The 14,833-nt window shown below is 40.8% G+C and overlaps 1 protein-coding gene across 2 annotated transcripts in view; it reads left to right on the top strand.

Annotated features, from left to right (window-relative positions):
• The window catches only part of syt16 (synaptotagmin XVI), a 33,597-nt gene that overhangs the window by 4,582 nt on the left and 14,182 nt on the right, over positions 1–14,833 (top strand). Inside the window, exon 2 of one of the 2 annotated variants that reach the window (XM_056394331.1) lies at positions 10,265–10,438. In XM_056394331.1, the coding sequence (XP_056250306.1) occupies positions 10,265–10,438 (174 nt within the window). Of the gene's footprint in view, positions 1–10,195; positions 10,439–14,833 lie in introns of both variants that reach the window. The other variant, XM_056394330.1, reaches the window with a different exon arrangement.

Genomic DNA, 14,833 nt, shown 5'->3' with positions numbered 1-14,833 from the left:
TCAAAGAGCAAGTTTCAAGTTTGTTCTCTGCCTGAGTTTGTTTGGGGAGAAGAAGTCAGAAGACGAGAGAGAGGAGCGAGGAAGAGGAGAGAAGAAGGAGGAGGGGAAGACATGGGCAGCAAAGGAGGACCTATGGAAACTCAGCCAGCAGCAACAGACAATGTGCCAGAAACTGAAGGCCGTGAGCTTTTCATTTATTATCTTCTTCCTGAAAAGTAGAAAATGTTTCACGATGATGAAGCCCAGTTTTTTATTCGCCTCTTGTCTCGACTCTTTAGTTTCACCTGCTCTCACTCGAGGAAAAGTTTCCTTACTGGTAGTGATTGGGAGAATATATCAAGACGCTGAAACTCATTTCCCCTTTGTGCAGTTTGCCTTTTCAGTACGCTGCACTTGTGTCAGATACTGTTTACTCAAGCTACTATGAGACTGATGATGATGTCGGAAGCATCAAATATCAGAAAGCTCTAGAGACGATCATAAACATGGACAGGGAGCAAAACACCTAAACACCTAAACTGAACGACGCAAAACAACTACAAGGAACGTGTTGCATCTGTTTGCGGTTGTTTTGATTCATAATAATGTACTGCCAAAGCTTCTTAGGTCAAATAGGCCTGTGATCCATTTTATACCCAAAGATGCTGAAATTTGAAGAATAACACCAGTGTTTCTCATTGCTTTAGGGTTCATTTGGGATCAGGCTTCCTCACCTGCCCTCCATCAGTGATGTCACTTTAGTTGTTTTAGCAGCTGGAGTCTGTGTGTGTGTGTGTGTGTGTGTGTGTGTGTGTGTGTGTGTGTGTGTGTGTGTGTGTGTGTGGCGCGCGCTCATGTTTTACAGTTGTAATGCTGCCTTTCACCACTAGGTGGCAGCTCAGCATCAGCTTTGTGAAGCGATGGCGTTAGACAACAGCTCTGCTCCCTCAGTCTCTGATCAATATTTCTAAATTACCAGATAGATGGTGGTGGGGTTATGACTTATAACTTTAATGGTTTCTTCTTCCTTAATGGTTCCCTCATGTCATCAAGTCATTAACTGTGACTTGAAAGTTGGCAGTGTGGTGGTGTGTTCACTTCCTGTCAGCTTTAACTTAAATACCAGTTTCAGACTGTGGAAAAAAAATGTGAAACTCCAAAGAAAATCTTATATATTCTGATTAATTGTATAACAAATAATATATAGATAAACATGCTGTGTCTGTATAACTGTCGTATTCTCAGTAATGCAAACTAGTTCAGCTGTATCTGCCAGGGGACTGTTTGTGGCTGATTTTAAAGAGAATATTGGATGTTTAATCAATATTGATATCGGGGAAAAAGCAGAAATTGGAAATTATTCCTCAGACTGATAAAAAATGGATAGAAGCAGGATATTGTAGAACCAGAGAGTAACCTTTATAAACAAAGACGACGTTAACATAAAAAAATAAAATACTAACAAAATTTCACACTGAATTCATTTTATTTTAATGGAATCATTACAACCTGAGAATTTGCTGAAACACTGAAAGTGTCGGAGGACTCGGTCTACGAGAGCGTTGGCCTTTGTAGCCGTCGCAGACCGCGATGGCTGAGCTGAAAGGAGACGTTCTGGCCTACAGTCTTAAATCGCAGCTCTTGTCACCTAGCAACCTTGACAACACGTAACTTTTTATTCACAAACTGAGCTGAACCCAGTACTTACGTTTAAAAGTGTAATCCTCCGGCTCTCTGTCAGCGTCGTTTGCTGCCATATTATTTTCATTACCGGCGCGCAGTGAATCTTGGGATAGGTTGAAAAGAAAGACGCATTTGAAGGAGCCTTTGAAATGGGACGGCCACGTCTGTATTAAAATGCTGCCTCTGAAGGATGCAGTCCCTGAATTAGGACACAGCTACAGTGTGGAGTCTTTCTTTTTCATTCAGTTTCATACAGTTCCTTCAAAGCTCTGTTGGAGGTTTACTGTAAAGGCCTCTGTACAGTCTTTGAGTTTGGGTTGTCACTTGATAAAATCTGTGGTCGTCAGTCGAAATGATTGTCGGTCAGCCACGCCCAAGAGATTGCTCTGCTAGCTACTATAAGATACTGTACATGCTAACGCTCAGGTTCAGCTTTTTGGACGTGTAGCTTAGCTTTAGATAATTTAAGAGTCTCACAGCACTTGGTTAAAGTTAGTGTAAGATCCTAGTCTGGTTGAATACAGAAGAAATTTCAGTGACTTCAACCACAACCTGTTTATTTACATTCAACCTAAACTACCATCTTTCCCCCTAACCTTAACCAAAGAGCTGTTGTTGCCTAAACCACAGACGAGACTCTGGATGTGAACCTGGTCTCTGGTGTGACAGTCATGACCATTGGACGCCAAACATCCACCCTAACCACCGTCTTACTGACTCCGCTGGCATGAAAGCATGTAGCACTAGAAGTATATGAACAGGATTTCTAGCAGACAGGGTTGTTTTTAGAGTCACTTGAATGCAGCATGAGTCTCCGTCTGTGCAGTTTTACTGTATATTCATTCAACAGTAAGTGGGAGTTTGACTGTTGTTGCGGCTTCTCTCCAAGTGAAACCACTTCTGAGTTGTTGTTTTTTCTTCTTCTTATTCATCATCTCTCCATCTCAACCCTGAGATGCTCTCATCCTCCCAGCCAATCAGGACAAACAGATAGACAGCACCATGGTAACATGAGAACTTCTTACATGTGGGTGGGAAAAGGCATACTCATTATACCTTAATAGAGGCTCTGGGCTGTTTCCAGGGAAACTATGATTTTCAGGTGTGTGTGTGTGTGTGTGTGTGTGTGTGTGTGTGTGTGTGTGTCAGACTAAAAACATGATGTGCTGATGTTTTCTGGGTTGATTTGACCTGCCATCCCGACAACAACAGCTCGGCTGTTTGTGTGTTTAGTGCAGCAGGGTTAGTGAACGTCACATGTCGGCTCTGGAGTTCACGGTGCATTTTAAAGGGGTTCAGTGGCTGCAGGTCTGATCACTCTGTTCAGGGTTAACAGAATCACCAGGTTTGTGAGGTCAAACATTTCTACAGAAAGCTCCTGTATCAACCTCCAGTTGTCTTTGAGTCAAGTTGGACTCTTGGACGTGGTTCTTGGGATGGCACTGTCACCTCAGTCAGTCCACCACTTTGGTCCAAACTGATTGCCATGAAATTATATACAGACTTATGTAGTTCCCGGATGATGAATCCTACTGACTTTAATGAGCCCCTGACTTCTTCTTTAGCATTTTTTGCCTGGAAATAATAGAAACATCTTGACAACCATTGGATGGATTGTCAAGAAATTGGACATTAATTTGTGTGTCCCTCAGGATGACTTGTAAAAACTTTGGTGACCCTCTGACTTTTAATCTTGCGCCATCATCAGGTCAAACTTTCAAGTTGTCCAATACTTCGCTTTATGACCCAATATCTGCAAAACTGATGAGCCTTGGTCTGCTATGTATTTATTGCTAATTTGAGCACGTTAACACACAAAACACCAGGTGAACAGGATGGTAGAGCGACAACTAGGATTATTTGATTCTTGATTAGCTGATTACTTGTGTGACCCGTTCACACCAACACACCTTAAAGTGCATATACACATGACCATTCACGTACACTGGGCATGTGCTAGCCGGTGTAAACAGGAAGCTGATTGTCGACTCTGCAGTTTCTGTTTTCTCCCACAACCCCAGAGTTTTCAAACTAAAACGGATCCAGCAGCGTTTCAGAAAGTTTCTGTTGTAGGCGCTCAAACACTCCAGGAGCAAAAGAGAAGCATTTTAAAACTAAAACGTAATCGTGTGGACACAGCCTTGGTTTCTCCAAAACATTAAGTTTACAGTCATGTATGACGAACAAAAACATCAGATCTTTGCGTTTGAGAAGCTGGAATTCACGAATTTGTGCATTTTTTTTTCCAATAACAATGACTCAAGATGATTCATCAATTTTTAATGTAGTTGCTTATGAATTTTCTGTCATTCAACTAATCGATTTAATGACTAATCTCTGACCCTGTCTGAACAGGCGTGAAGTACGTCATTGTTTTGGAAAAGCTTTGTTTTTCCCTCCCACAGGACGTGAGACCAGACTTTTCTGTGGGAGGTAAAACCGCCTGGTTCAGTGAGGATAGAGATTAGAGAAAAAACACATTTCAAATATAGCATCACATCCAGTCTTGTATAGTACAGAGGAATTAATCCTCCTGGAGTTCATTTTACCAAGACTGTGATCGCAGCAGTCAGCTGTGTTACAGTAATAATCTATAGGAAAAGGGCCAGAACACACATACAGAGCCCTGAAAGTAATTACCCACATTAATGAGTGACCTTACGACGAACTGGGAGAGACAGCCGGCGCTCCTTTTATTCATCGCTAAAAAAGAAGAAAGAAAAAACTACAAAGCGGTGCGTTCGTCCTCTTCAGGATCTCTCGTATCTCTCATTAATGAGCGGTAACAACGTGGCCTTCGCCTCCACCGCTTCCTCTTCTTCTTCTTCTTTTTCTTTTTTCTTTTTTTATTCATCCTAATCTAATGCTCACATCAAAGTGCTCTCTTCTCTCTCTCCTCTGGAGCTCCTCACTTCAAAGCCGGGTTGGAAAAGTCAGCAGCTGCATAGTAATCAGGGGATAAAGATTTAGTATTCACACACACACACACAAACAAGCTTTCACAACCGTGTCTGTCACAGATTAGTGATAGTGAAATTTTTATTGCCATTGGTTCCAGTCTTTCCACTTCATTAGCCTGATCTGATGCCTCTCATTGACTTCTGGGTCTCACCGCCTCCCTAATCCTTGTTTGTACATTAATTCATTATATTTTATATTCAGCACATTGCAGTGATGGAATTCACCTTCCACAGAGATTATTTTAGATTTATCACGTCTAACCTGTTCTGATGGGAATATTGTCATATGACAAATCTGAACAAATTAAAGGTAAAAAAACCCAAACTTTTCTGAAATTTCTGTGAATTTTATTATTCTTTGTTTCATTTTTTTGTGGAATTTCTTAACAAATTTAGAGAATCAAGTGTTTAACCTTGTTAACATGCCCATGCTGTTTTTTATATCGTACAAGACATATCAGTCAACTCTGTGACTGAGTGTTTCCACCTTGAACTGCAGTGAACAAATGAAGCAGATTCAGACAGCCATGGTTTCATACATCACAAACCTAAGGAACCAATCCTGTCAACTAGAGGGGACGGGGGGGGGCGGGGCAAAATAAACCTGAAACCTTGTCAGTACAGAGAGAGAGAGTTAGCATTAGCACAATCATTAACACTGCTTCAGCCACTGCCAGTTACAAGCTAACAAACAGCATAATCAAATAAAAGATGCTAACTGTGCTAACCGTTCTGCTAGTCTCTGATTCTGCTAGACTCCTCATCTGAGTCTGGGTCTGACTGAGGCTCAAACATGTGGCTGAGTCTCTCTGATGTTTCCTCCTCTGACCATCTTGATACTCTCTGCTCTTTCACCTGTCCACCTGGAGCCAGCAGATGGTGGCGGGCAGGGCACGAGGCCTGATCCAGAATTTCTCAATGAGGAAGTTGATGAGCTTCCAGCCCCTGTTTTCGATTTTATTCTTCACTTTTTATGTGGGGAAAACCATTTTAAATAAAATCTTAATTATAGCAGACGTTTAAAACATGTCTGGAGAAGTACTTTAAAACAAACTCATCATTCCTGTCAGGAATGGACTGAAACATCATCACCATCATCTGCAGTCATTATGGAAAGGTCAGATCGTCACCAAAAACATGAGGAATCTTCCTCTGTTTGTTACAAATATTCACTGGAAACACACATCCTTCCTCCACATGTTTAAGTCTTGTGTATGAGGATGTACTGCAGCTGAGACTCAGTATACAAAGAGTTTGGAGGGTTGAGGCTGTTTTTCATGTTTTTCAAAAAAACATGATAAAAAAAGGTGTAAAGAGAGGATTAAGCACTGTTGTATGTGCTATTGAATTCTGGGAGGAGGTACAGGGTCGCCTTGTGTAAGCAGTCGTTACAGACATTCATTTGTCCCTGTGTGTATGGGCGGCTCCTCAGACGCACGGCATGTAAATAGAGATGTGTTTGTTTGCTTTAAATTTATGTCCTGTATGCTCAGAACGCTTGTAGTTTAAAGAAAGTGGTGATAAATTTGCCAGATTTTTTTTTTTATTTTTATCTCAGCTCTTAGTGTATGTTCTTATCTAATGTGTTTTATTGTGACATTTGGTTTTTTATGCAGCAGTTTCCTTAATCCGAGGCAACTTTCTCCCTTGGGAAACAATAAAAGTATCCTCGACCTGTGTTTACTACCTACAGTAGTGACCTAATGTTACTTACAGGGTCATGTTTTTGTTGTCTCATCAGTATTATACAGACTAGAGGATGCAGGGGCGGCACTTGAGTCATCAAGACCTCAGTATTTCTAAAATCAAACACATGCAACCTGAAGATGTCACCTCGGACTCAATTAATCGATCAACAGATCGATTTATACTGTAGATAATCAGTAGTTGTATCCCTTATAAAAGTTTAGTGAGTGTATAATGATGTGTGTGTGTTGGAGGTGAATCTCTGCATTTTGAATGAGTGTGTGTGCAGCAGGTGTGAGGCCAGACTTTGACCCAGGGTTTCTTCCTGTCCATCTGGATGTAGACAGTAGGAGGCTCTGAGTCTCCAACACTGAGCTCAGTGTCTGACTGTCAGAGCAGCTGAGAGGGAAACTCCACTTTACTGCTGCACCCAAACACACCGTCAAAACAATAACTGTTGCACTGTGTTCACTTCATTAGGGGATTTATTTGTGTCACATTCACAGCCTAATGTCAATCCAGTCAGATCCTAATGCCAAGTAGCATCAGGTACAGTTTAGTAAAAGAAAAAAAAGTCTGTCCAGGTACAAATTTAACATGTGAGTGTAACATGCTGATTTTCAGTGTATCGGGATAGATAAAGAACCTCTTCCACAGTCTATGATGAGCTTGTGCTATAAAATACAGTAAATCTGATACTCCCATTTGTAATTTCAGAGGCCGACAGAAATATGTTCATTGTAGTTTCAGAAGTGTTAGTAGAGAGTTGCTGCCATTGAGTGTAAATAAAGATGGACGTAGCCTCCCTACGTCACCCACATGTTTCTGAAGAGCATTTTTGAGGCTCAGAGTGAGCTGCTCCACCGTTGCCATCTTGGCAGTGCCTGAGAGGCAACTCTGGGCAAAGAGGTGGGGCATGTTTGGAGCTGATACTTTGTTTGTGGTGAAAATAAGCTCACCCACCTGTCACTCAAAGTGGCCACGGCCTCAATTATGCAAAACTTTCAGCCTTAATAAAATTTAAACAGGGGAGTTATATAAAAATTCACCCCATGTACAGTCCTTCATGAAGGAGGAAATTAACTATAGAGACCACATGAGAGTCTATGGGAACTGAATCGCTTTTGGAGTCAGCCTCGAGTGGTCATTTGATGAACTGCAGTTTTCGACACATTTTCAGGTCTGCAGGTTGCTGCTTGGATGATCTTTGGATGAGCAAATTCAGTTGATGAATGCATCCTCTGTGGACCATGAACCTTTGTACCACAATTCATGGCAATCAGTCCAATAGTTGTAAGGGTATTTCACTCTGGACCAAAGTGTCCTTCAGGTAGTTTGGATAAAAACTGATTGAAAAAACATCGGCAACACAGATAATCATGTCCTCCAGGTCTGTTTGTGAGTTGCAGTAGGAGCATCTTCTCTTTCGCTGTCGTCATAAATGTGAATGTGAGGACAGAGTAGGTGGAGGTGTTTTTTTAAAGTGAAACTTGGACAGGGTTATAACCAGTGCAGAAGTGTTCCCTTGCTGCACCTGTCATGTGTTAACATTTCCAGACATCTCTCTCTCTCTGTGGGAGTGAACAGCAGCTGAACAGAAAGTGAGTCGTCTGCAGGAGAAGTGCTAACCGCAGCGGCGTCTCCTGTCCGCTTTAAAAAAGACAAATTTTCCCATCACAATGTAGGTAGAGGGGGTTTGAGTTTGCAGATGGTGTTTGGTGGTGATGTTAAATGATTTTCAGTTTTTGCGTATTCACTGTGTCCATGTACACAAAATCAATACATTACATTTTGTGTAGACCAGGTCGGCTCTAACCTGAATAATGCGATCAGAATCAGAGAAAAGCTGAAAAGACTTTTGTATTGTTGGATGGGTAGTTGACTTCATGAGTCACAAACACCATGGCATACATATAGTATGGCATGTCACAGGGGTTCATTACTTTCTAATGTCCCCCAGAAACTGTTGTTGGAATATATCTTTATAACTCATTTCCATGCGACTTGCAGGTCATGTTCTTTTGCATGTTGTGTTTCCTGCCGTTGATGAATACGTTTTCTCTTCTGCTCCATTCATTTGCTGTAGCGAGCTAATGTTGCTAAATTCATCACTTCTGGATGAATACGATGAATTCATTGTAATGTGGAGGCAGACATGTTTACATTCCTGAACAGCTAACGTCATCAATAACTGAACTGATATTGTTTTTCTAAAACTGGATTTAGATTTTTTTGTCACAAAACCTTTGTGTAACACTGAATGGACCAAATACATTTTAATACGCGTAATCAAGTTTTAAAAGAAAGCAGCAGCTAATATTACATTTTATTAACACACGCACACACACACACACACACACACACACACACACTGTTGCTTGGTGATCTGAGAGGATGTTTTGGATGCAGATTAATAAGATACATCTGCAAAGTGGTTGGAGTTTAGATTCCTAATAATAACAGAGAGAGAGAGAGTATCATCAGCGTGACAAAACAAAAGGTTATGAAACAAATAACACATAATACTATTACACACACACACACTCACCTACGCTGTCTTTGGCGTCGGCTCTCAGCAGGATGCGTACTCATCTCCATTTGCTCCCATTGATTCACTTCTCTGCTCGCTAAAATGTTGCCGTGGAAACGGGATACGGCGACCCCCTGTTATGCATTTCTATTCATCTGCACTGAAGGAGTCTCAGACGCCTCATTGAGAGCAGAGTATGCCTCGTATCACCTTACAGCTCATCGTTTATCTCTACCACAGTTTCTCTCCTTTTCCATTCTGCCTTTGGTTCTGTTTCCTCACTTCTTTCTTTCTATTTTTCTGCCTCTTTTTTTTTTTTAAATCTCTTCTTCTTTCTTTCTTTCTTTCTTTCTTTCTTTTCATTCATCTTTTCCATTACATTTATTTATATTCTTCGAAAGTTCTCTGATATTTTTATGCAAAGAATTTGTAATGGAGGAATGCTTGCCAATCTCCTCTGTACTAATCACCACAGCTATTTATATAAACAATTCAATTTAGAAATAAATGATGAAAATCCTTTTTGTTTCAGTCCAATAGAAGACACAGAATCCCCACCCCAAAAACATTTGTCCATCTACCGTGATGGCCAAACTCAAAAACTGACCAACACAAAGAAAACCTGACAAATGCAAAAAAAAAACTTGGACTCACTGCCCAAATAGGAAAGTCAATGTAGTCGCACTGAAGCTGTGATTTTAGATGCCTATCACATTTCTCCATATTTTACATTGAAGCTCTGCTTGCTGGAGAATCCCAGTCCTGGTGAAGACGCTGAACTGACCACGGAGCGTGTAGCTTTAGCCTCTTTTAGCATGATGTCATGTGTGTAGCTATCACGTGTACTTGTTCTGAAAACCATTCAGCTGGACACATTTAGCCGGCAATCTTAACGTCTCGTTGCTGTTGCCGCGGTTACCATAAACTCCATATGTGGAGAAAGGAATCTAGAATGGAATGTTTTACAAGCATAGCAACAGTAAGTAAGGAGGGGGCGGGGCTTTTCGAAGGGTCAGTTGAGGGCAATGCAAATTCAAATGAGTACGGGAAATACAGGAAAAAATGAGGAATATCTTGTGAACAATAACCAAACGACAGGAGGAAAAGTTTCTGCTTAATAAAACTACCCATCAGGTGCTCTTGAGCAAGACACTGAGCTGCTGGTTCAACCCCAAAAACTGACTGGGGGAGCTGTCTTTTTTCCATCAGCTGCACACCAGCTATTATTATATATATATACTCTGCTCTTGATCAAGGCACTGAGGGTAACTCACATACTAAAGTGTCACTCATTCTGTCTGTGTGTGTATCACATGTACCATGCGTACTGTGTGTGTGCGTGTGTGTGTGTATCCAGGCTGTCTGTTTGTGTGGTCTGATCAGTGTGTCATTGTGTGTCCCCTCTCCCTCTCCCTCCTCCTTCCAGTCACCCCAGAGGCCATCGGCTTCCTGTCGGCAGTAGGCGTCTTCATCGTGGCGTTGGCCGTCCTCTTCCTCTTCATCAACAAGAAGCTGTGTTTCTCACGTGTCGGCGGACTGCCCTGTCTGGAGCAACATGGCCGCCGGAAGAAAGGACGACTGGGAGCCCGCCAGGGCCTCGGTGAGTGACCCACATACAGAGAACATGTATGATCTCTCTACTTTGACAGACAAGGACCTCTAGTGGCCGTGTGAATTATAAATCTTGTCTGTCAACATGTAGGCTGCAGGTCAAAGTGTGTGACCAACAGCAAAGACCACAGTTAGGTTTTCACTTCCTACAACAGTTAGTGTCTTGGTCTTTTTGGTCATATGAGTATTTCTCCGTGAGCTCAGGCTTTTGGTCTCTTTACAGGAATGATGGTACCAAACTTGGCAACTTCACTGCGATGAGTTTTAGTAGTTGTTCGGGAGCTTTTGGTCATATCACATGATTTTCATCAGCAGAGGGAATTTGCCCAGTTGCCATTGAGTTGTAGCTGGTCAAATTTTGTTCTTCTTTTTCTTTAACTTCCACTCAGTAGTTGACTCACCTCAAGGTTTATTTAATAACTGTTCTGGAGCTTTTGTTCCACAGCACATGGTCTTCATGAGCAGGTGGAGTTTACTGGAGGCTTCTTGCTAAGAAATAGCTCCATGTTAAAACTCTCCCTAAAACCTTGTTTTTATGCTTCTGTTTACACTCAGGTTAAACAAGCAGGATGCACGGGCTAAATGTTTCCCAGTTTCCAGTCTTTATGCTAAGCTAGGCTAACCATGTGCTGACTCCAGATCTGTAATTAACACACAGAGATACCAATCATCTCATCTAACTCTCAAAAAGAAACTATTAAACTACATATGAGACATAGCAGTGAGCAGTGTTGCTTTCTAGTCAAGCTTAATTATTATATAAAATGAAAAAGAATGTGTGCGTCTCCACCACGAGTCCAATTAACGCTACAGGAACAGAGAGAGAACGTGGGTGAGTTTGTATTTGTACAGTAGGTTTCTGTGGGCGAGTTTGTATGCATGAGAGAAAGAGTCAAGTGAGTCAGCCACACACTGCAACAAAGCTCTGCAACAGCTGACAATAAAAAATATTTACTGTAAAACCTTGAAGAAAAATTCAGCAGAAAGAAAAAAGTACATTCAGAGAGAAAAAGAGAACTGGACACTCGGTTTGTCGCTTTATCATCCAGTGAAACTCTTTCTTTTCCTCCCACTTGTCAAACAATGCAAACATCTGGAGCAAAGGTTTTTAAGGTTAAATAAATGATAAGTTAAAGGACCATACCGGTATTTTTTTCATCTGTCCAAGGGTGATTTTGCGAACATCAAAGCTTTTTGTGGCTGACACGGAGTCAGGGTTTTAGCCATATGTTAGCAAACTTTTAGATGATTGGACCTCCTGTACTGGCCATGCAGGTTGTGATGCAGGAAAGTCTCCAATTCTGAAACCTTTTTAAACTGCAAAAACAATATTGTACTTCATGTTTGCCTGAAAATCGAGAGCCACGTGGATGGTGGGTCCAGGTGGGCGGGGCTTGGGGCATGGCTGAGGGCGATGACTGTTTTGTTGTGACATCACAAAGTTACAGAAGTCCTGACGCCTCATTTTAAGGTTCAGTTTCTGTGAGAGTAGTTTCAATCTTCTCCTCTTTCAACAAGAAAGCGAAGAACTACATTTCCCAAAATGCAGAATTTAACATTTTGACTGGAGTTTCACGTCACTGTTGAGCCCTACAGAAAAAGCTTTGGCAGTCATGGTAATAAAACACTGTTTTACTGAGAGCTTCCTCCATGTGGGCTGAAGAGGGTAAATCCTGCACACTGATTTAATTCTGGCTCAGCACCTGTGAGTCACTGTAACTCAAAGATCCAAGTTTCAGCTCTGTGATAGTTGTTTTTCTTTCTTTTTTTTTCTTTAAACCTGAAATCACACTCAGAAAACCTCACAGAGTTTTAGATTACATCTAAAACATCAGATTCCCACCAGCAGGAAGTATAAATCCAGGTGGAGACTGTGAGTCAAACGCTGAGCAAACACTGAGCTGGTTTGTTGGTTCCTCACCTGCAGCAGGTGGAGTCTCTGGTATTTCCAGTTGGTTTCCTGAACAAACAGCACATCCTGTTTGGAGTCTCTCCATAACACTGACAACTCAAAATCCTCTGGAGAGTCACAGGACGAGGTAGGGGCTCTTACGTTTTCAACCACAAATACAGACGAACTATGTGCTATGTAGTTTTTTTTTTTGTACAAAGATCAGTGAAAAGCTGATTTGTCACTTTCAATTAATTTGGCTTTCTTTAAACAAAGTGTGACACATGAGGACAAAACATTCACTAACACTATGTTGAAGTTTTAGGTTGATGACCCCTCATTTTCTTTGCTTTATCTGAAAGATTAGGAAATTCAGTAGTCAGGATTTCTGAAAGGATTGTCTAACTCACTCACCTGTTTACTTTAGTACATTTAATTTGATTAAACCTTCAGGGTTGGGCTTGAAAGATTTGTTTTTCCATTTTACTTGCACTAAAGAACCACTGCAAGGATATTTCACTTTTCAGTGAGTCCCTATTAACACGTTATGCTTTTCACCATAATGTACAAGGTTAAAGACGATTGCAGACGAACAGACATAGAAAGTGGGGATGAGCTTTGTAGTTAATAAAAGTTCCAGTATTTGCAGTGCAAGCAATAAGCGGTGTTTTTCACTTAAGGACAGAAGTGTAAATAGTAGTTATAGTAAATAAAGACCAGTGGAAATGCAGCTAATGTATGCACCAGCCTGTGAGTTCAACAGGTTTATACATGAGAACTGAGAAAAAAAAGAAAAGAAACAGTTTTTTTGCCTTTTTAGTACAGCAATTCTTTTTCCAAACGCCCAAACAGCTATTTGTTGTTTATCTTTCCATGATGTTTATTTCAGGGAGAGGTCTATGTACACAGACTGACTAGAATGTATGTTGACTGTTGTCTGTTTTCAAAGTGCAGTTTTACAACAGAAGATCGTCAAAGGGTCAATTCTGGTGCCAGTTTTTTTAAGTTTTCTCTTCCCTTTTTCTTCATTTATACCTCACTGAATAATATTCTGAGTGCGCTGTTGTTCAGAAAGTAGTCACATTTATTTATAGACATTTTACTGAGAATACTTTAACTCCATACGGAGTACATGACTAGATTTTGGAGCACATTTCATATAAATGAGATAAAACTTAAACTTCTTGAAACTTGTGTCAGTATTCTTGATGGAAAACTACTTGTACTGTGAACATGTTTTTTCTGTCATGGTGGGACATAAGGCAACCCAAGTGTCTCTCTTTTTTATGATAATTTGGCTACTTTTAAATAAGAAAAAGACCTTGTGCATCTGTACATGTATGTATGTATTTGTGTGTGTGCGTGTGTTACATTTGCACATAATCACTGAGCCACATTACTTCGCTCTGAGAGCTTCCGCCTGTGAATAGCTTTACAAGACAGAAGTTAACAGACCAATCAGTCGTCACTCGCCCACTCAGAGTAGCTTCCTGTTCTGTAGGTAACCATGGCGATCACTCAGGTAGGGATGATGACCTGCACTTTAGCAAAAAAGGTGGCGGTGGTGGGTGGACTGATCGCCCCACCACTGCGTCACTCATTCAGCTGTTGCTATCCAATTATGGTCACATTATGATGCGAGTGGAGTGACCCTCCAACCCTTTTAACGCTAACAGGATCTGTGTTTTTCATCAGGAACTGACTGAAAGAGAGAGTGAGTGTTTGAGTTTATATGTCCTCTCTCATTTTATGAGCATTTATGTCTCATAAAAGAGCAATAATCTTACTCCCCCTCAGCAAAGAATGGCTTTAATATACTGTACCTGAGAGCTGGTGGAACCCAGTCTGCTGCTGAGAGAATAAAAATACTCTTGGTACCACTTTCCAATAAGGCAACATTTAAGGGTTGTTAAGATGTAATTACTGCTTTTATTGATGGTTAATAAATAATTTACCAATGATTTATAGATCAGTCATAGTGCATTAATGAAACAAGCTTTCAGGTAGACAGACTGTGGGAAATCCTCCCCCAGCACCACCAGACTGTGTACTACTGTCTTTATGTTCTTATTTTTAGTCTGATGCTCAATTCTAGCATTTTATTAGGAGAACATTAACTGTAATTAAAAAAACAGATTAGACAGATTTAACTTTTTTTACCTAATAAACACAGTTGGGAGTAGGCTACTTTTTTTCAGCTCTGGGTATTGGGTACCCTGGGTACGGTTTGATGTGTCCAGTATTTCAGTTCCAGTGTTGCTGAAACTTTTTATTTGTAGTCTTAGCTCAAAAATTAGGATTCAGCAGGAAAAGCCCATTAACCATTATATTTTTGTATTATTATATGATTAGGAAGGTATGCACATGATGCACCATCTATTTTGACTTTTAAATCATAGCGTGAATCAATTTGTTGCTTCAGAAAGTTCAAGATGTTAAACTTTTGTGTGGGAAAATATGTTGCCCCTGATTGAACATATTTAGGAGAACCAA

This window comes from Seriola aureovittata, chromosome 13 (genome assembly GCF_021018895.1).
Source record: "Seriola aureovittata isolate HTS-2021-v1 ecotype China chromosome 13, ASM2101889v1, whole genome shotgun sequence".
NCBI lineage: Eukaryota > Metazoa > Chordata > Actinopteri > Carangiformes > Carangidae > Seriola > Seriola aureovittata.
The sequence above is the reverse complement of the archived record's forward strand: the minus strand, read 5'-3'. Positions and strand labels throughout refer to the sequence as shown.